Source organism: Psammomys obesus, unplaced genomic scaffold, assembly GCF_907164565.1.
Source record: "Psammomys obesus unplaced genomic scaffold, mPsaObe1.curated_primary_1811, whole genome shotgun sequence".
NCBI lineage: Eukaryota > Metazoa > Chordata > Mammalia > Rodentia > Muridae > Psammomys > Psammomys obesus.
The window spans coordinates 583502-610993 of NW_026592732.1; the positions used below are offsets into that span (position 1 = coordinate 583502).

A 27492-nucleotide genomic window follows, 5' to 3' on the forward strand; every position below is an offset into this window, starting at 1 on the left:
CTCATGGGACTTGCCCAAGGTCATGCAGCTGTTAAAGGGCAAAGAGCAGACCCATTTGGGCTGCTCCATTTCCAAGTCCACATCCTGCCTACCACATCTACCACCTCTTAATTTTGATTCCTCTTTGTTCATTTTCAGGAGCTAGCTGCCAGCAAGGGCTCTCCCCTTTCTGACTCTAGACACGGCCTTGCTTGTCTGGAGACGGGCTCTGGCCAGGACCTGGCAGTGGAAAGCCATGGAGCCATACAGCCTTGGGGAAGAGGGATCCCTTCCATCAGAAGGGCATGTGGCCTCCTTCTCTGAGAGTCAGGGGCTCAACTGCAGTGACACAGTCAACCGGGACCTGGGCCCCAGCACACGGGACCTGCTCTATGCTGGCTTAAGCAGTTTGGATCTTGACCCCAGTCTCTCCACATCAGACATGCCCAGTGAAGTGCTGGAGGACAACCTGGAGACCCTGTCTCTGTACTCAGGGAAGGACAGCGACTCTGTGAAGCTGCTGGAAGAGTATGCAGACTCTGAATCTCAGACCTCCTTACAAGGTGAGCTTACTCGTGGACACAGCGCCACAGTTCCCGCCCCATTGACTAGGAAAGGTCTCCTTAGCTGGGCATGGTGATGTGAGCTCATAACCATTTTAAAAGCATGTAAAGACAAGCGCAGGAGGAACACTGCAATTCCGAGGCCAGCAAGAGCAAAATAGTAAGACTCTGTCTCTGAAAACAAACATGTGAAACTAAAGGGAAGGAAGGAAAGAAAAAATAAAACAAAAATCTCTTCTTCTATAGGAGGCTTTTGGCCTACTTTGGAATTGTTCCCATCTTGTGAAAGAAAGGAAATACTAACCCTAGGGAACTAGATTGAGAAGTGGGTTTTGGAAGAGGTGTGTGTGTGAGAAAGAGAGAGAGAATGAGAGGAGAGCTTTGTGTAGTCAGTTCCCTTCTTCCATCATGGGTTCTGGGGATCAAATCCAGGTCTTCAGGCTTGCAGAGCATGTGCTCTTACAACTGAGCCATCTCACCAGCCTGAGATCTTGATCTTTTGTATGGTGTGTAGACAGACCGTTGGGCTTGTAGAAGACTTTCCTATCATGGCCATATCTCAAGAGCACTTTTTATTCTTCCAGACTGAATGGGGGTCCTGTCCATTCAGTTTGTGCTTGTCTAACTGTGAGGGTTGAACCAGAGGCACCATGTATTCAGATGTTAATTGCTTACCCCTCGAAATTCTTAGGATTCTCAAGTACACAGAATGATACTGTGTAACTTTGCCTCCAAATTATCCCTGATTGGCTGAATAAATGCCATTACACTGGAGCTGGGCAGAAGAGAGGTGGGCAGGGCCAAGATTCGAGGGCTTGGAGTTCAGAAGGATCATGGGAAAGAGTGAGAAAGGGGAAAAGGTAGAGAAGAGGCAAGGCAGAGCCACCATGGGTTAGTAAAGAACCACGTGGCCTGGAGGAGTGTTCTCTGAGGATCGGCGATAGACACAACCAAGACGAGAAACGTGCAAGTATTTATGGGTTATTGGATGGGAAGTAGCCCAGAAAGGAATTATTAGCGCAATTGGCATGGGATGCAGAGCTGGGAGGTTAAAGGGTAGCTCCAATGTAGAGGCATATTAAAAATCTTACTGGTGCCTGTGTGTTTTGTTGATATGATAGCAAGTTGAATAATGTCCACCAAAATAAGTATAGGCTATTGATAGTAAACATTAATAGCCTTTTTATTTTTCTACAACATCTAATTTTTCCAGGCCTTATATCCTAACCTGTAAAGTAAAGGGACCTCAATCCTTTTATTCCCCTGCCCCAAAACAAAAGTAATGAGAAGTGAAAAAAGGAAAGATTGCAAAAGCCTTCCATAGACCATAATGTACCACACAGGTATTAGGTGCTTGATTTGTTTCTGCTTTGTCCTTTTAAAAGAGATCTTGCCATCTTTCCAGGACAGAAAGATGACCTCCAGCAGACCTCTTACCTCAGTCTACCCAGGAGATAGGACCATAGGTTATGCCGCCATACCCAGATAGTTGTTTCATAACCAATACTGTCAGTAATACTTCATCTTTGACCTTGATTCAGTACCAAACTTTTCTTTTCACCCATGAAAGAACAAGGGGAGAATTAGTGAAATATTGAACAGCTTGGGTAAGTCTCATTTTAGTTTGCTGTTGGGCTCCTGTAAAAGAGAATTCTTTTGGTTTTGGTTTGGCTTGGTTTGGTTCTGACCCTCTTTATTAGTTTCTGGCAAGTTGCTTCAATGGATTGACTGGGGTAGAGCTCCATTACTCTCAAGTGGTGGGCAAACCCACCATTTGCAGGTAAATCTACATCTAAATGCCCTAATACTCTGATAGTAATCTTTTGGGATTGTGTCTGAATCCCACTTTGCTCCAAAACTTGCTAACATGAAAGATTCTAAAGGCCCACCCCAAAGATTACCAAGCAATGTCAGGCCTATCTGTTGGAATGAGGGCAGAGCAGGAAGTCTTAGAATTATGAGAATTCACATAGGAAGACTGTGGCAGTAGCCAGGCCCCGGGGATGTGATATGGCACTTAGCTTTGGCTATGGTGATACATTTTGCTGGTCACAGGAATCCTAATTCCCATCAGTTATTCTTAGGGTTCTGCTTAATTTAGCCTTCCTTTATATTCAACTGTTAATGCTGGGCCCCCAAACGCTAAATTTCAACTCCATTCTTTTAAAACTTAAATTCAGGTTCATATAAGTGAATATGCTTATGTCATTTTCTTCCTTTTTGTTTTTGAGATGGGGGTCAGCTGGTGATCAAGCTGGTGATCAAGCTGGCCGTGAATTCCTGGGCTGAAGCGATTTTCCTGCATCAGCCTCTTTAGTACCTGGGACTACAGGAATGTAGTACATGCCCAACTTTCATTTATTTTTATTGTTTATTTGAGACAGGTCTCACTGTGTTGGCCAGGTTGTCCTCAAACTTTGAGTCATCCTACTGTCTCAGTTTCCCAGGTGCTGATGACTGCTGGCATGAGCCACCAAACCTGGCTGTATTGTCTTTTTTTTTTTTTTTTTTTTCACTTAGAAAAATAAAATGTGCTGGGGGGTGTTGGTGCACACCTTTGATCCCAGTACTCGGGAGGCAGAGGCAGGTGAATCTCTGAATTCAAAGCCAACCTGATCTACAGAGGGAGTTCCAGGACAACTAGGACTACACAGAAAAACCGTATTTCCAGAGGGTGGGAGGGTGGCAGGAAAGAAAGTGCATTTATTATATAAAATATAGTAAGCAAGGAAAAAACACCTCTAAGCTATGTACTACACACATAAATAGTTTGTTTCCTTTTTTTTTTTTTTTTTTTGTGGGGACTGTCTGCCTGTCTCCCCAGACGGAGTGAACTCAGCAGTCCTCCTGCTTTAGCTGGGACTACAGATATACACCACTAGGTCCAGCTCCTAAATCTTCAACTGCATGGGTGAAATTGCTCAGATTATATGTTGTTGTTTTTTTGTTGTTATTGTTGTTTTTATTTTTTTATTTTATTTTTTTATTAATTACAGTTTATTCACTTTGTATCCCCCCATAAGCCCCTCCCACCTCCCCTCCCGGTCCCACCCTCCCTCCCCCTTCTTCGCAAATTCTCCTCCCCAAGTCCACTGATAGGGGAGGTCCTTCTCTCCTTCCTTCTGATCTTAGTCTATCAGATCACATCAGGAATGGCTGCATTGTCATCTTCTGTGGCTTGGTAAGGCTGCTCTCCCCTCAGGGGGAGGTGATCAAAGAACAGGCCAATCAGATTATGTCAGAGGCAGTTCCTCTTCCCATTACTATGGAACCCACTTGGACACTACACTGCCATGGACTTCATCTAAAAATATGGAACACTTCACGAATTTGCATGTCATCCTTGCACAGGGGCCATGCTAATCTTCTCTGTATCATTCCAATTTTAGTACATGTGCTGCCGAAGCGAGCACTATATGTTGTTTTATAGAGTTAGTACATATGAAAGGCCCTGAGTTCCAATCTCCAACAAATACATGTAATAATTATGATGGTGTTTGTTGTTGTAAAAGCTTGGTGTATTTGGATCCCTAGGTGAGAATGAACTGATTGTTACTGACATAGGTGTTCTAGTTTCTTGTCAGACCACAGTCTTGGTGGACTGTTAAAAAGTTTTCGTGAACAGTTTTGAAGTATTTTATTTATGTGTGTATGTGAATATCTCCTCTGTTCTGCATGTATGTAGGTATGTAGGAGAACAGAACAGGGCATTGGATTTCCTGGAGCTGGAGTTACAGGCAGTTGTGAGCTGCCTGGTATGGGTGCTGGGAACAAGACTCTAGTCCTTTGCAAGAGCAGCCAGTGGTCTCTCTCGCTCTCGCTCCAGCCTCTGTGAACAGCTTTTTATATACTAAATTTCCTTTTGGATTAGTTCATTGAACATTGTGCTTACCATTTTCCACTAGTTTCATGACACTGCTTTATAGAATGTTCAGGTGACCATCTTCGCAAATGACTTTGCCTGTATCTGTGTCCTTGTCAGTTTTATTTCCTAGTTTTAGAGTTGCTTTAAGGTATACTTAAAGTACCCCAGCAAGGCTGAGGACTGTATTCCAAGGGAGCCTGACTTGATAGTGTTTATACTTTTAGAGTTGTTTGTTCAGTTACTGCCAAGGTGATTTTTCCCCTTTTCAGTCTTCTTGTCCAGGCCTCTCTCTGGCCCCAAAACAGGCAGTCTGTTCTTTCTCTACACACTGGCCTTTCCAGTATTTGAAGACATTTCCTCTCCCAACTGAATGTCTCCATTTCCTTCAGCTGCTCCTTAGGTGACACAATTCATAAAATACCAGCTGTCATTTTACCAAGGGGTACAGAAGATGTGGGAAATTCAGATATACACAGGGGCGGGGAAATAAAACCTGCCCATCTCTGCCTATTTCTACTAAATTTACTTTTCTTTTTTCATAACCTGGGGTAATTCTATTTTTAAGTAGGCTGCTTTCTCTTTTCGTTCTTTTTTTATTTTAGTAGTATTGTAGTATGAACATCCGTCCATGTTTTTGGATATATCTGTAGTTTTTGTTTGCAAAGTATATAGGTCACTTTTAGAGTACTTGCCAAGGACTAGCATTTCTTAGACTCTTTCTTTCGCTTGCTCGCTCCCTCACACTCTCTCTCTCTCCTCTCTCTCTCATACACACAGAGAGAGAGCACAAACCCTTAAACTCTCTTGTCAGATATAAAGTTGTTTCTAACGTTTTACTAGAAAAAGCAGGTAGTTTTTGGTTTTGTTTTTGCTTTTGTTGTTGTTGTTGTTCTTGTTGTTGTTTTTTTTAAATCTGAGAACCCAAGAGCAGAGCCAGATGGGTGAGTGCTCAAGGGCACAATTTTTCTTAGGTTTGGATAATGTAGCTCTGGATAGACCGCGTGTGAGTGTCAGTGACAGAGTAGGTCGGCTTCCAGCCCTGCTTGTCTTCTCATGCTGCTGCCCTAAAAGCTTAGCCCAGTGCCATCTCCAGACCTTCACTTCTTGCACCAAGACCAGGTGCAGTCCTATATATATATATGGCCTGTTCTGGACCCTGATTCCCTTCGAGCCAAACCTTGTCTTCTGCCCATGCAGAGCTGCTGAGGTGGAGGAGTCCCAGGCAACCTGGACAGGGCCATGTGCTAAGGGTCTGTATTGCTTTAGCACTCCCATACCCTAGCTCGATATAACCTGTGCTTTCTTCCTTTGTTTAGACCTAGGGCTGGGCGCACTCAAGGTGACTAAAGAGTCTGATGAAGGAGGCAGGGCCACTGGGAGTACAAGGAAAGGCAAGCGGCAGCACAGTTCCCCTCAGAACCCACTTCTGGATTGCAGCTTGTGCGGAAAAGTGTTCAGCAGTGCCAGTTCCCTGAGCAAGCATTACCTGACACACAGCCAAGAGAGGAAACACGTGTGCAAAGTCTGCAGCAAGGCCTTCAAGCGCCAGGACCACCTGTATGTCAAGAGTCTGGTCAGAAGAAGGGGAGGGGGCCATGAACCTGTCCTTCTACCCTCTCGTCCACCCATGCTGTCCTCTGTTGAGCCCCCACTGCTGTGCTCCCCAGATGTGTGTTCCCTGTCCTGTGGGATGGACTCAGTTCTCTTCACATCGCTACTGTCTGGGGCTCTTCACTGAGACAACAAATTTAGACATTGAGGAAATCCCTGCCTCTATTTGCAGACATGACTTGCAGTTTATAAATATGATGAGTTAGCACACATGATGGCACACTGGGGAGGTAGAGGCAGGAGGAGCAAGAGTCCAAGGCCAGCCTCCACTACATACATAGCAAGTTTGAGTCCCACCTGGGCTACATGAGAAAAACAAAAACAATACAAATGAGTTTGGATAACTCGGTAAAGAGATGTCCTAAGTCCCTATAGCAGGCATCTGAGGACACGAGGTCAGCAGCCTCTGAGGATTTTACAGAAAAGCCTGTGTAAAAGCTCAGAACAAAGTCCCTTTGATGTTAATGTCTTGAGAATAACATTTTGTTGTTGTCGTTGCTGTGAGGTTCGAGAGTGGGAGAGGACTGTGCCTAGCTAGGGGATTGGGAATAAGGAGAGGCTTTGATGAGTACCCCTCTTGTCACCCTCTGGCCCAGCCTCACCCAAGGCAAAGGTCATTTTCTTCTAGGACTAGTGCTTAGGTCTTCTGAGTCCTTTCCTCATAAGACCATGGACATTCTTTGTAGAATGACGGTAGTCATTAAAATGTCTCAGCTACATGCACTGGGATGGTCCAAAGCTATACTGTCAGGATCCCAAGGGTAAGGCTCCTTGTTGGCTGTGTATTGTCCACATAAGAACAAGTAGACACTGCACGCATTTACACGCATTTACAGTCGCACAGATTATTGGCACATTGGTCTTCTGGATCTAGGAAGGTGTTATTAACTGTAAATTGGTATCTTGGCAGAAGTGGTGAGAGGGGGCTGCTTCAGGAAGCTGTCACCATACACAGTATTATGGTAGTCCCATGTTGGCATCTCCTCAAATGTATTCTGCAGAGCTCCGCTTCTCAGGAATGCTGGTGGAGCTATATGAAAGCAAAGGTTAAATACACCCCCTGCACCCCGTGCTTTGTGAACCTCCAAAGAGTAAAGTGTGGGGCAGGGAGTGCACCCACGTGCTTTAACACATCCCTGCTGTGCCCAGGTCCCCAGGCTCACCTCTAGAGAACTGTTGTCTCTTGTGAGCCCACTTTGGGGAACCTGATCTGGCTTCCATGAGATGTATCTTTCCCTGTGTTTGTTGGTGGTGAGGGCAGGGAAGTAAGTCCCTCCCAGCTGGCTAGACAGAATAGGAATTTCAGGAAGTTCCTGTGTTGAGGTGTGGAGCCTGCCTGTTGACCTCCCTTCCATGTCTCACTGCAGGACTGGGCACATGCTTACCCACCAGAAGACCAAGCCCTTTGTGTGCATCGAGCAGGGCTGCAGCAAGAGCTACTGTGACTACCGCTCGCTGCGCCGCCACTACGAGGTTCAGCATGGAGTATGCATCCTGAAGGAGGCTCCACCAGAAGAGGAGGCCTATGGGGACCCGACCCACAACCATGATGTGGCCAGCCAGCCTCCACCCAGTGGCCTCAGGTCCCTGGGCCCCCCAGAAGCTAGGTCCCCTGGCTCTGTCTTGCCCAACCGAGACCTCCTTCGCTGTATTGTAAGCAGCATTGTCCACCAGAAGATTCCCTCGCCTGGCCCAGCAGTGGGGCCTGCTGATACTGAAGCAAGGGGCTCAGCCTGTGCCTGCCCCACCTCACTGGGATCATCATCATGTACACCGGCCAACACCCCGGTGGCTCCAGGAACCCTGGGCTCTGAGGTTCCTGAGGAAACTCATCCGCAACGGAAGGAACCTGCCACTGAAGTGTTCACAGCTGTCCAGTCAAGGGCAGCTGAGAATAGTGCCCCTGACCTGCCAGAGTCAGAGTTGGAGTCAGAGTCTCCACGACTTCAAAGGCCGTCCTCTCTGGAGGGCTGGCCAGAAGGTAGCTCGCTGCCTGCCTGCCTGCCTCTTTTTCGAGGCCACTCAGTCCCCTCAGGTTCCCAGCCTTCCAGCCACAACTTCCAATGGCTCAGGAACCTGCCTGGCTGTCCCAAGAACAAGGGCAGCAATGTGTTTATGGTCCACAAGCCCCCTGCGGTGTCATCCCGAGAGGGCTCTGAGGGGACCTCTGGGCCCAGCAGCACCCCCACTACAGTAGAGCCTTCTCCTAGCCTGGGCACCAGTCAGGAGGACCTGCTTCCATTTCCTCCTGCCATCCTGAAGGCACCCGGTGAGTCCTCCAGTGAAGTCCGGCAGGCAGCTGGGGAAGATGACAGCTGGGCTCCCAAGAAGCCCAGCTTGACTCACAGCAAACCAGACTGTGAGTCATTCCCATGGCAGAGCCCCACTGAGCTTGGGCTCCAAGATGCACAGAACCCAGGTGGACTCCCCTCAGATGCCACGCCTCTCTTCAGGCAGCTGTTCATGAAGTCACAGGAGTCTCTAGTAAGCCACGAGCAGATGCAGGTGCTTCAGATGATTGCCAAGTCCCAGCGGATCTTCTCCCACACCCAGGTGGCTACAACCTCAGCCCAGAGACCAGGGCCAGAGGGCAAGCAGTCAGCCCTGAAGCCATTGCAGGGGCCATGGCCACCACAGGCCCTGCCACCAGTATCCACTGTAGAGTCTTTCCAGATAGGCCCTGGACACTCGGAGCCAGAGGGATCCCCAGTCCGCAGGAGGAAAACTTTGCCTGCAGTGTCCAGAGAAACATCTCCTGGTGGCCCGAGGCGAGACACAAAAGGAGGCCCCAAAGTAGCTTCTGCACCACCATCCCTCACAGGGCCAGCTCTGCACCCACCCTGGAATCCAGACAACTCTTCATTGGCCAAAGGGACCTTGGACCTGGGGGACATTATCCCCAGTGCAGGCTCACGGCAGACCCAGTTAGGTGGAGATGAGCCAGCTGGAGCCCAGCTGGTTGGGAAACAGGGGCAAGTCGAGAATGGCCTGGCTTCAGGGACTATGAGAGGTGAGAAGGGCCCAGCCTGCCCTCGAGGTGGAGGCTACAGGCTCTTCTCAGGCCACCCCAGAGCCCAGAGGTTCTCAGGTTTTCGGAAGGAGAAAGTGAAGATGGATGTGTGCTGTGCAGCTTCACCCAGCCAGGTGGCCATGGCGTCCTTCTCATCGGCTGGGACTCTGGCAGATCCCCCCCGGGACATGAAGTCCAAGCTGACAATCTTTAACAGAATCCAGGTATTTGTACCCCTCTATTATGTTTTTGGCTGTGGCAGGGCTGTGTGTATGTCCTTGGATGTTTTCCACTGGGTAACTGTGCAGGCACTTCCCTGTTGCAGTGAGTTCTCGGATGTGATTTACAAAGACAAGCACTGATTGATCACTTGCTCACTAAGCTGTATTCCCTGTGTTCCCTTGTCTCCTACTTCCTCCTAGATTTCCCTCCTTCACCCCTGAGAGGACATAAACGTATGGGCTTCCTCCCTTAGCTCCGTGGGATGGCTGTGAATTACACAGGCATGTGCAGAACCTTGGTCCTTTTACATCATGCAGTGACCATCTGCTCTGGGCACTTAGCCGCTCCTCCCTCCATCTCACAGCTACCACTTTGTGAACATTTACATCTTTGTTAGCCAAATGCTGTTTAATGAACCCTTTCAAAGTTTGTGCTTTGGCAGACTTTGGGATAGTCACAAGTTTACACAACTATTACTGTTGGCGTGAACACTGCAATAGTCCCAGAAGATACCCTGTATCCCTTAGTAATACCCTAGTCTTTTGGTCCCTCTACCATTATCCTTCCAGCCCTGGGTACCCGAAAACCTTCTGTCTCCACAGCTTTACTGCTCTGGACATTTCATGTCAGTAGAATCAGATGTTGTGTGGTGGTTTATGTCTGGCATTGCCTGTTTGTATCACATGGCCAAGGTTCATCCATGTGGCAGCTTCTGCCAGTACTTAATTATTATATTTTTTTAGAAATTAAAAACATTTTTTACATTTAGTGTCAGGGTATCACTATGTAGCTTTAACTGGCCTGGGGCTTGCTACTTAGCCTAGGCTGGCCTTGAATTCACAGAGATCAATTTGCCTTTGTCTTCCCCTGAGTGCTAGGATTAAAGACATGTGCCACCATACTTGGCACATTTTTTATGTGTGGCCGGGGGCAAGTATTAGTATGATCATGAGCATGCCACAGAGCTCATGTGAAACTGAAGACAGCGTGTGGTGCTGGTTTTCTCCTTCTACCACGTATGTTCCAAAGGTAAAACATATCATCAGACTTGGCAGCAAATACCTTTACCACCCGAGCCATCTGTTACCCACCCTACTCCCTTCCTTTTTCTGCCTGAGCAATAGTCCAGCAGATAGACAGGCCAGATTTGATTTGGCCATTCATTAGTGGACTGTTTCCACTCTTTGGATCTTGTGAGTGAGCTGTCGGGAAGGCTGGGTGCAGCTTTCTCTTGGCTAGACCCTAGGACCAGATCCTTCAAAATGTCTTGCTCAATGTTTAAATAGCCAGGCCACTTTCTAGAGAGCAGTGTTGTTTTCCAGTGCCTCTGCTCTGCACAAGTGCCCTGTTTCTCCATGCACTTTGCTGTTATGGTCACTCTAGAGTACACAGTGGTGTCTACCTGTGCTGCCACTGCCACGCCCTGGTGCTACTGACGTTAGCATGTGCTTGTAAACATGAGCACCTCCCACGAGTTTATAGGCCACTTGTGAACTGCTGCCTAATTGACATGCAAATATTTATACACACACACACACACACACACACACACATATATATACACATATGTATATTCGGTATGTACATCAGACATGTGACTTGCAAATGCTTTCTTCCCTTGTATAGGCTGTCTTTTCGTATTATATGTGAATACTTGGGTTGAAACTTTCAGTTTTAATGAGTCCAGTGTGTCTGTTGTGTTCTATGCTTTGCTTTGGTGTCAAACCTGAGACACCATTGCCCAGTGCACCATCATGCTTTCCCAACGCTGTCTTCCTTGTTCCCTTGTCTGGGCTCTGCTGGCTCAGGTATCTTCTCATCTCCAGGGCGGAAACATCTACAGGCTCCCCCATCCAGTGAAAGAAGAGAGCTTGGCAGGTGGATGGTAAGTTGAGAAGCCCTTGTGCCCACCAAGGCACTGCCCCTGGCAAGTTCTCTGGCTTCTCTGTACTGTTGAGTGAAAGACACAGAGGCTTCCAGCCCTGAGAGGATGCTTCAGCCCTTGGGAAATTGAATATGCTCTTCCATTTTCAAGTTTAGTAATGGTTATCGGTGGATTGGAGTTACATGCAACAAACAAACAAACAAACACAACAACAAAACAAAAAGGCAACAACAAAGCAGCAGTCATGGCTAGAGCCTCATTCTCCCATTCTTCCCCTCTGCTTTCTCTATCCACAGCCATCCGCCAAATGGGGGTCCCACAGACTGGATGGAGTCAAAGAGTACTTTTGTGTGCAAGAATTGCAGCCAGATGTTTTACACTGAGAAAGGACTGAGCAGCCACATGTGTTTCCACAGTGACCAGTGGCCATCACCTCGGGGGAAGCAGGAGCAGCAGGTGAAGGGGCAAGGGGTGGCTTTTGTGGTACAGGATTGGACAGGTTTTGGGGAACAGATGAAGAGACCATGTCATTCATCTCTGGTTAAAGGCAGCATCCTGGCAGGGATGGTGGGGTGACATAAAGGCCAGACCATCTGTGCAGGCCTGCAGCAGCCCCACTGGCCCTTACACCAGCCTCATGGCCTTTCTATGTCATGAGAGCAGCTTCTTCTCCCTGGCTGTTCTCTTTGAATTGCCAACCCTCTATGTTTAGGTATTTGGCACAGTTTTGCACTGCTGGGAATAGGGGTTCCCCCAAAGCCAAAATGTCCTTGGAAAACATAGCCACAGCTGGGGAACACAGCCAAGGCTGGTGCTTCTCCAGCTGCTGTTTCCCACCTGCTGTGGAAGTCCTGGGGGAACTCCAAACCAGAAGCATCCAGAAGCACTTCTTCTCTCTAGAAGCCTTGGTTTGCACCCACAGCTGACACTGGCTAAGCCCATGTCAAGCCTAATGATGTAAGTGCTGGTGTCAGGAATCACCCTGACAACCCATGTCCTGACCCTAGTCAGCAAATGACCCCAAGTTTATAGGCCTGGCATGTGAGAGAAGAAGGAACTGGGGAAGGCTGAGGGACCAGCAGGAAGGCACATCAGACCTAGAACCTGGAAGAAGAGAAAGGCTGGCAGGAAAGAAGGAGCAGTGGAAGATATGAAAGGTCATTGTGACTATGGATGGATCTCTGAAGCTCATCTTTTTAATGCTAGACCCTGGACTGAAGTGTCTGTGTCAGTGCTAAGGCACTGTTCGCTCATAAGAGTTGCGGGCATCTGGGAGAATACATTTTCTGTTTTGTTACACCATAATATGGTGTCTCTGGCCTCCACTCTTTTTTCCTCTTTATGCAAATTTTTCTTGTTTTCTGTTTTCTTTTGATTTTTTATTGTTGTTGTTTGTTTGTTTCTTTTTCTTTTTCTTTTTTTTTTTTTTTTTTTTTTTTGAGACAGGGTCTTTATTATACCCGAAACTTGCTATGTAGACCAGGCTAGCCTTGAACTCACAGAGATTCACTTGCCTCTGCCTCCTATGTGCTGAGATTAAAGGCATGCACTGAAACACCCTGTACTCTAGGAATGCTTGCCACTTGAACACTGAACTGCCCCCACACATCCCTGTGTGGCTGGGTGAGGCTCTGGGCCTCAGGACATCACCATACTGATATGTTAGTCAGTTCTGGCTCAGGTGGAGGTGGGCTGTGAGCAGAAGGTTCTACTTAGCCTCCTGTGCTAAGTCCTGGGTACACCCACAGCAGGCATACATGTCCAGCTTCCCTCTGTCCCCATGGCCAACCCCATTTTCCCATCCCTGCACCAGCTGAAGCCTGAGTTAGTATAACAGGTGGCCTCAGGTAATACCTGTGGTTCTGCCCTCTCTTCTTCAGGGACAAGAGAAAGATGGGGAAGAGAGAGACAGCAAGGAGAGCAGCCAGTACAGAAAGCGGAAGAAGCGGCCCCAGCCCAAAGCCCTGTTTGCCCCTCCTGCACCCTCTGCCCTTGGGGAGTCAGGCCCAGGAGGGTGCCACCAGAGCTGCCTGCGCTCTCCTGTATTCCTGGTGGACCACCTCCTGAAGGGCTTGTTTCAGTGCTCTCCCTACACACCACCGCCCATGCTCAGCCCCATTCGTGAGGGCTCAGGCTTGTACTTCAACACCCTCTGCTCCACATCCCGGTCCGGGCCGCACCTCATCAGTCCTGTGCTTGGTGAGTGAGGCCAGAGAGTGGGTCCCACCTGGGCTAAGGTGCTTCTCCTGTGGCCCACAATCACTCTGTCTGTGCTATCTGATCCAGCCATTCTTTCCAGCCTTGTATGTGCCTATTCTGGGGGACTGTGTGTTACTCAGAAACCTTCTAGATGTTTCTAGAAACATCTAGGTTTTTTCTTGGTTTTTTTTTAACAGTTTTATTTATTTTATGTATATGACTGCTCTGTTTTCACACACATCAGAAGAGGGAATCAGATTCTATTACAGATGGTTGTGAGCCACCATGTGGGTGCTCAATTGCTGGGAATTGAATTCAGGACCTCTAGAAGAGCAGTCAGTGCTCTTAACCCCTGAGCCATCTCTCCAGCCCCAGATGTTTTGTTTTGTTTTGTTTTGCTTCTAACAGCCAAAAAGAATACACTGAGGCCATTCATCCCAATGACCTGTATGTTCATTTTCATAACTGCTGTATGGAGACAGAGACCCACACCATGCCTGCCTGCCATGCAGATCAGCCATTTCAAGCTGGGCTCTGAGTTTCCCCGCACACTATTTTTAGAGGCTTTGTTACCTCAGAAGCCTGTACTCCTGGCAGCTATAGCACTCTTCCAGCTCTCACATTTCTGTGCACCCCCCAGCCTCAGGTGGCCACTTGCTGTCCTTATAGAATTTCATGTAAGTGACATCATACAGTATGTGACCTATTATGTCTCACCATTTTACTTAGTTCGATGCTTTCAGGGTTCACCAGGTGGTAGCAGGTGTTAGGACCTCTTTTTTATTACTATCTAGTAATAGTCTGCTGGATGGCCAGATCACTTCTTTTAGTCTCAGTTGATAGGTATAGCTATTGTTTCCCTTTTGGCTGCTGTAAATAATACTGTAAGAATATTTGTGTATAATTTCCTATGTACCATTTCCTTTTGTGTAAATACACATGGAAATTCTATTTAGCCAAAGTGTTTGTCCCATTTTTGGATTCCCACCAACAAGCCAGGGGATTCCTCATACCTTTACCCCTTGCCTACACATGTAGACTGTGCTTCTTTCTAACTATCCTGTCAGATAAAAGGTGCCTCTTGCTATGTTTGGATCTGTGTTGTCCTAATGGTTACTGGGGCCAAGCATCTTGGTGGGTGCCCACTGGCAGCTGGTGTGTCTTCTTTATAAGTGATCTTCTTAAGATCAATCTTTGTGTCATTTGTGGTCTGGATTTTATATGTGACAAGTTGACTGGCACAGGGTCATAAGAGACACTCCTGTTTTCTCTGTAGCCCAGGGAGGCCATGAGTTCAACCCCCTCCTGCCGCAGCCTCGTGAATAGCTAGACCCAGAGTATTATCTTTTTTTTTTTTTTCTTTTGAGACTTTTATAAAATTTTTTTGTTTGGTTGATTTGGTTTGGTTTGGTTTTGGTTTTGTTTTTTCAAGACAGGGTCTCTTTTATGTAGCCCTGGCTGTCCTGGAACTTGCTCTGTAGGCCAGGCTGTCCTCAAACTCAGATTCATCTGCCTCTTCCTACTGAGTGCTTTCTACCACTGCCTGGCTATAATTTTGACTCTTAAATTTACATCTTTAAGTCAATTTCCAACTAGCTTTTGGGTATTGTATGAGGTAAGGATTAAAGTTCATTATATTACATGGATTCCACTTGCTCCAGAATCATTTGCTGGAAAAGATCATTCCCATTGAGTTGGTTTTGGTGAATTGTTTTATTAAAATTGGGTGACCAAGGTTGGGGAGACAGCTCAGCTGATGAAGTGCTTGCCACGCAAGCAATGAAGACCTGAGTGAAGTCCCCAGAGCCTATGAAAAAAACACCTCATGTGGTGGCATATACATGCACTCCAGCACTAGGAAGACAGGTGCTTCCCTACAGCAAGCCTGGCAGCCAGTCCAGCCTAGTCAGTTCTAGGCCAGTGAACTAGCTTGCCTCAGAAAACAAGGCGAATGATATCTGAGGAATAATATATGACATTTATGTCAGCCTCCACACACTTGCATGCTTTTCTGCATAGATGTACACTTGCACATACAAACACACACCTCCATTAATCATCAGTGCATGGGTTTGCTCCTCAGACTTCAGTTCTTCCGTGTTGATCTGCATGCTTATTTTTATGCTGGGAGCACAGTGTTTTGACTATTATGGATCTGTGGTAAGCTTTCAAATCAGCGTGTTTGAGTTTTTCTGTGTCTTCCAGGGCTGTGTTAACTGCCATGGATCCATTACATTACTGTAGAACTTTAGGATCAGTGGTGACTTTGATAGTTATCTGTTGAATATATAGATAAGTCTAAATTATCCAGTATAGATAATTTATCTATTCATGGTGGACCATCCTCCCATTTATTTAGATCTTGTTGCAATCTGTCTCAGTCATTTTTGTCAGTGTATGTCTTACATATCTTTGCTGTTGCTTTTTTTGAGATAGGATCTCTATACAGCTCAGGCTGGCCTGGGACTACCCATCCTACCTGTGTCTCCCAAATGATAGAAAGGCAGGCACATGCCACCATTTGCTGTGAGGTAGACATCTTTCCTTAGCAGAATCCGTTCAGATTTGTGTTTCATGCCATAGTGGTGAAGAGCCAGAGACATTGCACTCTCCATCTTATAGGCTTTTTCTGCTCCAGCTATTTCCCATGCAGATGTGTCAGCAGACTCCATTCTGAGCCGTTGTCCTTCCCACTTTACACACACTGTTATAGATCTGGTCACATGGAGCCGAGAAAGAGAAGAAAGCAAGCGCTGCCTGCAGAGTGTACTTTACCTGTAATTCCCATGGGGCCATTACCGTCAGGTGCTAGTCTTCCTTTGCATGTGTGCACAGTCGTGTGTGTGTGTGTGTGTGTGTGTGTGTGTGTGTGTGTGTGTGTGTGTTCATGTGGACAGGTGCACATGTGTGTGGAGGTTAGAACAACCCTGACTGTCAGTGCCTCTTTCTTTTGCGATAGGGTCTTTCACTGACCTGAAGCCCCTGGAACAAAGTCGGCTGGATGGCCAGTGAACCTAGAGACTCTGTTTTGCCTCTCCAGCACTGGGATTGCAAATACGCAGCATGATACATGGGCGTTTTGTTTTGTTTTGTTTTCTGTTGTTTTTCTATAGGCATTCTGGGGATGAGCTGAGGTCTTCCTAACTGACGCCATGTCCACAGAAGCACAGTCTTTGCTTCTTTGTGCTCTCACTGTAACATATATTACATTTCCAGATGCTTCAGGCCCATAATATACATTGCCTTACGCAGATGATCTTTAAGTTAATTAGGAAGAGAAAATAAATTACAGTTATACTGCTTTTTATAATTAGCTGAACAATCATCCCTACCACCACTTTAGAATGTAGAGTCACACCATTGCTTGAGTGCTCTTTATAGTCCCCTTTTAAAGATGATAATAGGTTTAATGGTACACAATCCACATGCTCTACGTTTTATTCTTGCTTTGAGTCAGGGTCTTGCTGTAGGGTCTTAGCTAGGGCTAGGACTCATGTAGAGAGCAGGCTAGCCACAGAGGTCACCCCGCCTCCACCTCCTGAGGGCTTAGAATAAAGTGTGCACCACGTGCCTAGCTTAATTTTTTAAATTATGTGTATGTGTTTGGGGGTATTGTATGTGAGTACAGTATGGTTTAGATAGGGGCATTGGATCCCCTGAGGCTGAGGTTATAGTTATGAGCTACCTGATGTGCGAACTGGAAACTGAACTTAGGGTTGTCTGCAAAAGCAATCTGACCTCTCTTCAGCCCCACAGTTTATCATTTTAAACTGCCTAATGTTTCAAGGGCTTAGTAGTGATACAGCATCATGCAGCATCATGTCATAGTTGCTTTTCAGACATTTTTTTCTCACCCAAGAAAGAAACTCCATTCTCTGCCACCATTCCTTTCCTAGTCTCTTGCCCAGGTTCAGGCTGAGCTCATCCACTTTCTGTCTCTGTAGGCTTGGCTGCTTGAAAGGTTTGAAACATATGGACTCACAGTATGTGGTTCCTTATGCTTGGCTTCCCTCACCCCCATCGTGTTCGGATTCCATCTGTGCTGTGGGATGTCTTGGTATCTTTCTCCCAAGGGTGAAGAATATCCCTCCTGTAATACTTTTCATAAGCCAAGATTGGTAGCAACAGATTTTTCTCAATTTTCTTTAAATCTTGGAATGTTTTTTCATTTTACTTTTTAAGGTTTACTTTCTGGTGTAAGACTTATTTGACATTTATTTCAGCACAGTGCTGTGCCCTATCTTCAGACCGCCAGTTTCATAAGAAGTCAACTGTGAGCTTACTGGAGTTCTGCAGAGGGTGAAGTGGGGTTTTTGTGGGTTTTGGTCTTGTTTTTTCTCATTTTGCTTTTGAGATTTTAATTTTTGACTTTGCAGGTTTTCCTCTGTGTTTGTCCTATTTAGAATCACAGCGCTTCGTGGACATTTTTTTCACCAAATCTGGGGGAATCTCCTACCATTGTCTCTAAATATCTTTCCATTCTCTTCTCTTTTCTGTATAGTGCATCCATTGCCTGTGGTCTCAGCATTCAGTGGTGTCTTGTCCATTCTTTTCCTCTGCAGATTCTTTATTCCTTCTCCTCCAGATTTGCTGACCGTTTCCTTCTACCAACTCATTCAAACCTGTTGAGTTCAACATTGGTTACTGTACGTTTTAATATCAGAATTTCCACCTCTTAAAGTTATTTCTTGATGAGAATTCATCATTCTAACTTCCTTGATTTTTTTAATTGTACAGTTTTAATGTTACTTTCTTTTTAAAAAATACATGTATTTATGCATGTGGGCACATATGGAGGTCAGAGACAAATTTCTAGGAGTCAGATCTCCTTTCTACCATGTAGGTCCTACAGATCAAACTCAGGCCATCAGGGTTGGCAATAAACACTTTCACCCCTGAATCATCTCCTAGGCCTTTCTGTAATTTTGTTAAGCCTAGAGCTGTGTGTTGTGGAATAGAGTCCGTGGGAGAGATTTAGTTACCCAAGCCAGAAGCTTATGTGGAAGAAAGCCAAGCTTGCTTAGGAGTCATGGAGTCTCATTCTCATCAAGAGAAAGTCAAGTTTCTTTTTTTTTTTTTAATTTTTAAACCTCATATTGATTGATTGGTTGATTGATTGATTGTGCTTAAATATGTGCATGATTGCCACATGTGGAGGTCAAAAGACAACTTGTAAGAGTCCGTTCTCTTCTTCTACTAGATGGGTCCTAGGAATTGAATAAAAGTTGTCAGGCTCTGGGTCAAGTGCCTTTACCCCCTGGACAATTTTACTGGCCCATTAACTTACTGTTTTAATATCTTCATATTGGCTTTTGTTGTTTTGTTTGTTTGTTTGTTTGTTTGTTTGCATCAAGACAGGGTTCTCTGTGCAGCCTTGGCTGTCCTGCACTTGCTTTGTAGACCAGGCTGGGTTTTTTTTTTTTATCACTTTTTTCACATCTATCCATCTATCCATCTATCCATCTATCTATCTATCTATCTATCTATCTATCTATCTATCTATCTATCTATCTATCTATGTCTGTGGGTACATATGTGAAATGAGGGGACAACCTGAAGCAGTCAAGTCACTTCTCTGTTTTCACCATATGATTAATCTAAATTCCCCCAGGATTAATTTAAACTCCTTAGACTTAGTGGCATCTCCTCCAGCTGAGCCATCTTACCAGCCTCCAGTTTGTTTGTTTGGTTTTGGAGACAGGGTCTTTCTGTGTAGTTCTGGCTGTCCTTGAACTCACTGTGTATACCAGGTTGAACTGTCAGAGATCTGTCTGTCTCTGCTGCCCTCTGTACTACCATGTCAAGCAGATAGTTTGTTTTACTCTGTTTCTTCCTCTGCTTTTTTCAGAAGTCTTTCTTTCCCTCTGGGCCCTACAGTTTTGTTTTCACCCATGTCCACAAAAGCAGGTAGAAGGCCCCAAGGATCCTGTCAGGTCAGTCTTGTTGAGGCTCTACCCTGTATGTTTTCTAGACCAAGTGGACGGCTCCTTTGGCATCTGTGTGGTGAAGGATGACACTAAAATCAGCATCGAACCGTGAGTTGGGACACTTAGTTCCCAAGTCCTTCCAGTGAGAGTGCTTTCACCAGCCTGGCCTCCAGAGCTTCCTTTTCCAGACCTGTCTTCCCAGGGAGGGCAGACCAGACGCAGATACTCCATAGAGAAGCTGCAGGTTTCTCCTGTAGTAGGTCAGAAGTTTCTGCTATGTTACTTCTCTTTAAACTCATGCAGCTGGTCATGGGGTGGGGGCAGAACCTCTGCTATGGACTGGGTTTCTGGATAGAAGTGGTGACAATGTAGTGCAGGAGGCTAGGCCATTTGTAGGTTGAGGCTGGACAACGTGGTCAGTGACAGCACATAGACAGGAAGAGTGTTTTCAAATGCCTGTCTTTATTGGGCAATGAAGGTAATAAGCAGCCACCGTGAATGAGAGATGGCGGCAAGCTGCCATGGAGCAGGCCGTGACAGTGAACAGAGTGTGCGGTGCATTTCTGCTGTTTACTAGCTTAGTCACCTTTGCATCCTGATGACTGTGTGTGGCCTCTTTTCAGACACATCAACGTAGGAAGTAGATTTCAGGCGGAGATACCAGAACTGCGGGAGAGGCCACTGGCCAGAGTGGATGAGAATGCAGCTTCTCTGGTTTGGAAGCCATGGGGAGATGTGATGACCAACCCAGAGACCCAGGACAGAGGTGGCTGAGGCTTTGGGTCAGACCCCAGGCTCCTCCTTCCCCATCCATCTGCAGGAAATGTTCCCTCAGTCCAGCACCTCTCTCCCACATTGTATTTCCCAGAACCACCTCTGACTTACCAGGTTCCAGGTGCCAGGCCAGGGTTCCTCTGGTTCCTCCTTGCTCCCTTTACCCAGTCTGCCCTATATGGGGATGTAAGGAAAGGGGAGTTGACCGGGAGCCCCTGTGCTATGGGGAAGGTTACTTCCCTGTCATGGCCTGACTTCATTTCTTCTTTCTAATGCTCTCGGGCTTTGCTGGGACCACAGTGATGGAGCTCTGCAATGTGGCATGCTCCAGTGTGATGCCAGGAGGGGGCACCAACCTGGAGCTTGCCCTCCACTGCCTGCATGATGCCCAGGGAAGTGTTCAGGTGAGACCCTGAGCACCCTGCACTCCTGGGGCTGGGCATTCTGAGCCTTGGATTGCTCAGCCGAGGAAAGATGAAGGTCCATGTCTACAGTCCTTTGAGGCTGGCATAGCAGAGTGAAGAGTAAAAGGTACTCAGTTACAGGATTTGTGTGTCAATTATTAATCCTCTAGGACAGCAGTTCTTAACCTGTGGGTTGTGACCCTTTCGGAGTCACCTGAGACCATTGAAAAACACAGATATTTACATTATGATTCTTAACAATGCCAAAATTACAGTTATAAAGCAGCAGTGAAAATAATTTTATGGTTGGGAGATACCATAACATGAGGAAGTGTATTAAAGGGTCACAGCTTTAAGAAGGTTGAGAGCCACTACTTCAGGAGAAGAGGTTCTGGAACAGTGCAGGAGGACCAGTGTTTAAGACCTGAGACTCAGTCCTGGGCAATGCTTTCTGCCAAGCTGAGGGGCAGTGCCTGGCATGTGTATATAAGCACCCAGGGCTGTCAATCATGTCAGGGCTCTGTCCTTGGCTTATACTTTATTATCCTCATTTGGAGACTTTAGACTTTCTGAGTGGAAATCCTCATTTTGTTTCTGTTTTCTAAGATAGGGTTTCTCTGTGTTGCCTTGACTGTCCTGGAACTCACTCTGTAGACCAATCTGGCTTTGAACCCAGAGATCCACCTGCCTCTGCTTCCCAAGTGCTGGAATTAAAGGTGCGCACCACCACCACTCAGCAGAAATACTTGTTTTCATTTTATACCAGACCCTAGAAAATCCATATCTAGTCCTCACTGGGATTAGAGTAGTCCATACCCTCACAGGGCTTATCATTTAAGAGACAGATGTTTAAAGGTATATTTCTGAGGGATGTGGTCAATCCCACCCATGCTTCCAGAACTTAGAAGGGTAAGGATAATAAGTTTGAGATCAGCCTGGGCTACAGTATGAAGTTCGGGCTCATAAAGTCAAAGGCTGGTAGTGTAGCTCGTATGTGGGGCCCAGGACTGCAGAAAGGAAGAAGTATCCTAGCAAGGAGTGCAGAAGGGGAAAAAATGGAGTGCTGGTTGGGATGGCATTCTTCAAGGCAGCAGGATCTGCTGGGTAGGATTATATTCCTCACAAACCCACATACTGTGTCCTTCATAGAAAAAGTCATATTTTGAAGGTAAAGATGGCATTCAAAGGGGTGCTTAGTGAGGTTGTCGTGGGCCCACAGACTGTCCACTAGCACAAGGACCAAGCACTTGTAGGTCACCTTGAACCAGATGACTTTAGAGACATTTGTTTTTCAATGAAAGAAAGAAGAATTGAGGCCATCTCCCTGTCCCCTGCCTTGTGAGTGACCCACACCTGCTCTCATTCCAGGTTGCCCTGGAGACTCTGTTGCTCAGAGGGCCCCAGAAGCCCCGGACTCACCCGCTGGCTGACTATCGCTACACAGGTGACTGGAGAGAGGACTGATTGATCCTGGGGCCTGGCTGGTCCCTGCCAGGGCTAATGGCAAACTCCTCCTGTGCTTCTGCCCCTTGGCCTTCTTTTCAGGGCCCATTGCCTGACTTCCTGGAGAGACCTGTTCTTTCCAGGGGGAATCAACAAGCACTGCCTTGAGTTGGCTAAACCCCACCAACCCTATTCCATCATTCCCTCCAAGTTCTTCCAGCAAGATCAGTGCTCCTGACCAAAGCAGGAGACATGGGCTCGAGTTGAGCAGAGCAAAACCAGGCAGTTTGGGCCCACCTGCCCTTTTTAGGCCACTAAGGCCCCAGCCAGTTGCCCACATCTGTAACATGAGGATAGTGAGCCCCTCTATGGGGCTCTGTGGGGTTTGGGAAGACTGCATACTGGCAGTGCTAAAGGGTGTGATCCCTTGAGAAAAACCTCTCCTGCCCCACTCTGCTCCCTGGCAGGTTCAGACATCTGGACCCCCATGGAGAAAAGGCTCTTCAAGAAGGCATTCTGTGCCCACAAGAAGGACTTTTACTTGATACACAAGACGGTAAGATGACAGAGCGCTGGGGCAGTAAGCCCCGCCTCACACAGCACATTCAGTGCCTTTTAAGCAGCTTGTTAATGCACAAGGCTGCCCCACCACTGCCCTGCTTCTCATCAGTAAGCGCTGGCCACTCTAGCTCAGCACTTGTTTCCGTTCTCTGTCCAGGTTTACTCATGTGTGCATGTGCTGGAAAACATTTGAACATACAACCCAATATGTTCTTCTGGTCTTTTTATTTTTATTTTTTATTTTTTTATTTTTTGAGACAGGTTCTCTCTGTGTAGTTCTGGCTGTCCTGGAACTTATTCTGTAGACCAGGCTGGCCTCAAACTCAGAGATCCACTGCCTCTGCCTCTTGTGTGCTGGGATCAAAGATGTGCACCACTAACACTTAGCTCTCTTTTCTGATTTTTAAAAAATGACATACATAAAACTATACATAAGGTGTAAGGCTGAGTTTGTTTTACATTCGTATGCTATGTATGCACCTGAGAGTGTCACCACAGGCAAAAGCCCAGCACATCCTCCTTCCCCATCACACCCTATCACATGTGACACAGTGCCTCTCCCCACCCCTGCCCATGTTCCTGGACAGCCCTGGTCTATAAGAAAGTTTGTGCTCTCTGGAGTTTTGATTCACTAGAGCAGTCAAAAACTTCATCTATCTGCTTAAACTCAGTATACTTACTTTAAAGTTTCTTTGTGTTGCATTTATTAATAGTTCATCCTTTCTGCTGCCAGACAATACAGTACTGCATGGATGTACCACAGCTGTATTTAATCATTTACCAGTTGATGGACATTTGAGTGGTTTCCAGTTTGGGCAATTATAAAATAACGTGGTTGCAAGCATCACATATAGAATCTGCTCTCAGAGCTCACTGTCTTTCCCAGCACTGTTTCTTTCATTGTTTGTGGCTAGAAGGTGAATTTGCTCCTGTTGCTCTATCTTGCTCAGAAACAGAAGTCAACTTCCATTTCCTTTTAACTTGGTGCTGTTTCCCAAGCAGAGGGTGTGCTGCCTTGACATCTAGTTTGTGACAAAACACAAGCAGTTTTAGGTTCATGTGGAGAAAGTATGTTCTGGAGTGAGGTGCTCACTGGCCAGTTAATTTCCTGGGAAAGTTTCCTTTTGGGCAGCTCAGCTTTCCTTCTCCTTCTCCTCCTCCTCCTCCTCCTCCTCCTCCTTCTCCTTCTCCTCCTCCTCCTCCTCCTCTTCTTCCTCCTCCTCTTCCTCCTCCTCCTCCTCTTCCTCCTCCTCCTCCTCTTCTTCCTCTTCCTCCTCTTTTTGGTGCTTGGAATGGAACTCACATCCTCTTTCATAGTAAGCAATCTTTCCACCACTAGGTCTTACGTTCAGCTCTCCATTTTGGTTCCCCTCAACCACCCAGACGTTCTTTCTTGATATAAGGCATCAATGTGTATCCCAGGCTGGCCTCAGACTCTCAGTCCTCCTGCCTCAGCCTGTTGAAATCTAGGATTACAGTCCCATATCAGAAGTCCTGGGGGGGGGGGAGGTGTTATTGTTTGTTTGTTTTTCAAAAGTGTTTTTCTGTGTAGCTCTGGCTGAAACTCGCTCTGTAGACCAGGCAGGCCTTGAACTCAGAGATCCCCGCCCTCTGCCTCTAGAGTGTTGGGATTAGAGGTGTGCACCACCACTGCTTGGCCAGAACTCATGTCTGTTGAGACAGGGTCGATCTATATCCCTACCTGTCTTGAAACTCTCAGAGATTAGGCTGCCTTTGCCTCCCGAGAATTAAAGGCATGCAGTACCACATTCAGCCCAGGAGTCATATTTTTACAAGAGTAAGTGGCTAGGCCTGAGTACTCTCAACTCCATCTGCACTCAGAGCTATCCTTCCCATGTGGCCACTTCTCTGGAGGGCTTCTGAGGTTCTGTTTAGTTGGTGGCTTCAAGCTCATCACAGAGGAAGGACATGCTGTGTTGATGAGCCTTAATCTCACTGAGTGTGGCTGTTGCCTGCTATAATGTCATAGTGAGCCATCTCACCTGTGGGTCTTTGTATGTCTTCCTACAGGGAAGGAAGCATGCTGGACTTGGTGCTGATGGCTACTATGTGGCTTCACTTTGGACCTTCACCACCCAGAAGGACCAAGATCCCTGCCTTTGCCCAGCCAGGGGCAGAGATGTTGGGGAAGGGATTTCCAGGGTGGAGTTCACATGTGAGGTACTGCTCACAGCCTGCTTCTGTGTCTTCCTTCTCACTAGATCCAGACTAAGAGTGTAGCACAGTGCGTTGAGTACTACTACATCTGGAAAAAGATGGTTAAGTTTGACTGTGGCCGAGCTCCTGGGTTGGAGAAGAGGGGCAGGAGAGAGCTGGATGAGGTAGAAAGGACTGAAGACAAGGTAGAGGATGCATGAGGGAATGGCCTGGGTGCATCTGTGGTCAGTCGGTGGGTGGTGGAGGCTCCCAAGGGAAGGTCTCCCTGACAAGGACATGGTCCCACACTACTGTCTTAAGTCATCTCTACCCCTCTGAAGGTCACTTGCAGCCCTCGGGAGAGACCCACCCACCGTCCAACTCCTGAGTTAAAGATAAAGACCAAGAGTTACAGGAGGGAGTCTATCCTTCACTCCAGCCCAAGTGCAGCCCCGAAGCGCACCCCTGAGCCTCCAGGGAGTGTTGAGAGCCAGGGAGTGTTTCCTTGCAGAGAGTGTGAAAGGTACTAGCCTTCCCTCTGGACCTTCACCTTCTGGCCTGACTTACCTCCCAAGCTCCTCCAGCTCTGACTAGCATCCTTGTGACTTCTCAGGGTGTTTGACAAGATCAAGAGTCGAAATGCCCACATGAAGCGCCACCGCCTCCAGGAGCACGTGGAGCCCGTCAGGGTGAAGTGGCCTGTGAAGCCCTACCCACTGAAGGAGGAAGAGGAGGAGGAAGAGGAAGAGCTGGGGGCTGACATGGGCCCTCTGCAGTGGTGACTCCTTGCTGGAAGCTGCTCTGCAAGGAGAGGGGATCCAGCATCTGGGCCAATGCCCTGGGCCTCTCAGGAGTGTTTGGGGCACTCTTATCATCTCTGTCCTCTCACTGTCCAGCTTTGCTAGCAAGTTTGCCTGGCATTTGGACATGAACGGGCAGAAGCTGTCAAGGTAGCTCTCAAGCCATGTGGGTGACCAGAGGCTTCATTCCCTCCTGGTTAATAGTTGCTTACTTGCAGTCCCAGTCACTTGGAGCAGGGGATCCTGAGAGGCAGGTTTGGTCTAGGTGGAATTTAGATCTTAGTGTAGGCACGGGACTGGCTTTGTTAGAATCAGTAAGGACACCTGAAATCCAGTGAGCTGGGTCCTCGGGGCAGGGCCTCCCTGCATTCCCACCATCCCTACTCTTGCAATGACTGTATATTGTTAGGTGTGTTTTTTACGTGTCTGCTTGTATCTTATTAAATTGGGTTCTTAAAGAGCTGTCTTCCAACTTCCAAGCCTGTGTGCTCTGCAGAAGCTTCAGGGCCATAGCTGGGACCAAGAGGTGAACAGAGATAGAGAAGGGAGGCACAGTTAGCCATACTTTGATCAGCAGTTCCCAGTCTGTAGATGGGAACACACACAGAAGCGAAAGCCCCTTCCTCATTGAGCTTCATTTTAGGAGGGTGTCTTGTAGCAGTTGTGAGTGAGCACACAGGAGAGAAGGTGGTGACAGTAGGCATGCTCTGGCCATGATAATGGAAGGGTTGCTTAGACTGAAGCCAACCTGAAATGAAGAAGGACCCTGACAGCAGGCAGAATGGTACCTTGGCTGCAGCCCATGTAAGGACAGGGACCTCTATCCCAACCCCAACCTGCAAGAGCCCTGCCTCACCTCCTGTGTCCCAGGGCCCCATCCCAGCCCTACAGAGAAGGTCTCACCAAGGGACTACATCTCAGCTAAAGCTTAAAGGCAAGGAACTGATTTTAGAGCTATTAAGACACCCTGTTTGAGGGAAAGGGGAGTACAGGGCAGCCCAGGAACCAGAATTGGTCCTTTTCCTTCCTACTTGAACATGTTTTCTCAGTGTGTGTAGCTGGTAGATGAGGAAATGCACTTTGCGTAGTGGATGTTCCCAATGACCTGAGCATTGCTATAATGAGCACTCCACTGCTGCGCCCCGAGTGTTCCAATTCCATGAATGGAAATGCAGGGCTGGCCTTATAGGCCAAGGGTGTGTAGTCACCTATTGCTGCGTATCCCAAAAAGATGGCACCTTGTAGTAAATGAAAGTGGAAACAGAACTGCTTGTGGACATCCAGACTCACCAGCTGTGTGGTCAGAGTACAGTGGTGAGAACAGAGACATTTGGGAAATCAGTTAATGGCAGTCAGGGGAAGCTATCTTTTGTCTTTTCCTGTTTCCAACACCCAACTCACATAACACTTTCCTCAAATGTTCTTTGCTAGCTAATCGGTAAAGTTCAGTAAAGGAGAGATAGAGATTCCTGGGCCACAGCACGGTGTTGGGACTGGAATCATTGTGATCTAGGTAAGAGTAGAATAACTAGATTTGCAGAAAACTAGCAGCATAGTGGCAAAAATTCCCACATACCCACTTTCCCTACTATAGCATAGCGTATTTACTGCAGATACTGAACCACTGTCAGTTCTGTTAACTGACTACTCGTGCTTCATTTAGACTTTATAAACTAATATTTTTAACGTTTCTGTGTGTGCTCCTCCCTCCCCCCACCGTGTCTCTCTCTTTATGTAGGCCGGGGTTGATGCCTGGAGTCTTCTTCAGGTCTCCAGCTTACTCTTTGAGACTAGGTCTCTTACTGACCCTGGAGCTCATTGATACAGGCTAGCTGGCAAGCTCTGGCATATGCCTGCCTCCCACCCATTGCTGTTGTTACAGTTACACACTGATACATCCAGCTTTTTACATGGGTCTGGGTATCCAAATCCAGGTCTTAATGCTTGTCAGCTGAGCCAATGCGCCATCTCCTCAGCATTCCTGTGGCCCTTTGACCTATCCTTGCAGCTCTGTGTGTGGTGCAGCAAAATGCTCTAAACTCATCGTGTGTGTGTGTGTGTGTGTGTGTGTGTGTGTGTGTGTGTGTGTGTG

General features: G+C 47.1%; 1 protein-coding gene and 1 non-coding gene across 2 annotated transcripts; one reads left to right on the forward strand and one right to left on the reverse strand.

Annotated features, from left to right (window-relative positions):
* The first annotated feature begins 235 nt into the window (after positions 1 to 235).
* Positions 236 to 25382, forward strand: Znf541 (zinc finger protein 541). Its single transcript, XM_055615640.1, has 14 exons — positions 236 to 542; positions 5724 to 5964; positions 7386 to 9252; positions 11077 to 11135; positions 11432 to 11591; positions 13016 to 13334; positions 19306 to 19369; positions 19885 to 20027; positions 20336 to 20439; positions 21808 to 21883; positions 22350 to 22438; positions 24666 to 24806; positions 24942 to 25123; positions 25214 to 25382. Exons 1-14 carry the CDS (start codon positions 236 to 238, stop codon positions 25380 to 25382), a joined length of 3921 nt encoding a protein of 1306 aa, XP_055471615.1.
* Positions 3849 to 3955, reverse strand: LOC129683087 (U6 spliceosomal RNA). Its single transcript, XR_008721102.1, has one exon. It is a non-coding gene; the product is annotated as a U6 spliceosomal RNA (small nuclear RNA).
* Positions 25383 to 27492: the final 2110 nt, after the last annotated feature.

Excerpts from the sequence above, each read along its gene's own strand:
- Znf541 (XM_055615640.1), top strand. The coding sequence starts at position 236 with ATGGAGCCATACAGCCTTGGGGAAGAGGGATCCCTTCCATCAGAAGGG. Across the intron at positions 11,592-13,015 it reads GGGGGAAGCAGGAGCAGCAG|GGACAAGAGAAAGATGGGGA; the intron begins GTGAAGGGGCAA and ends TCTCTTCTTCAG. Across the intron at positions 20,440-21,807 it reads ATGCCCAGGGAAGTGTTCAG|GTTGCCCTGGAGACTCTGTT; the intron begins GTGAGACCCTGA and ends CTCTCATTCCAG.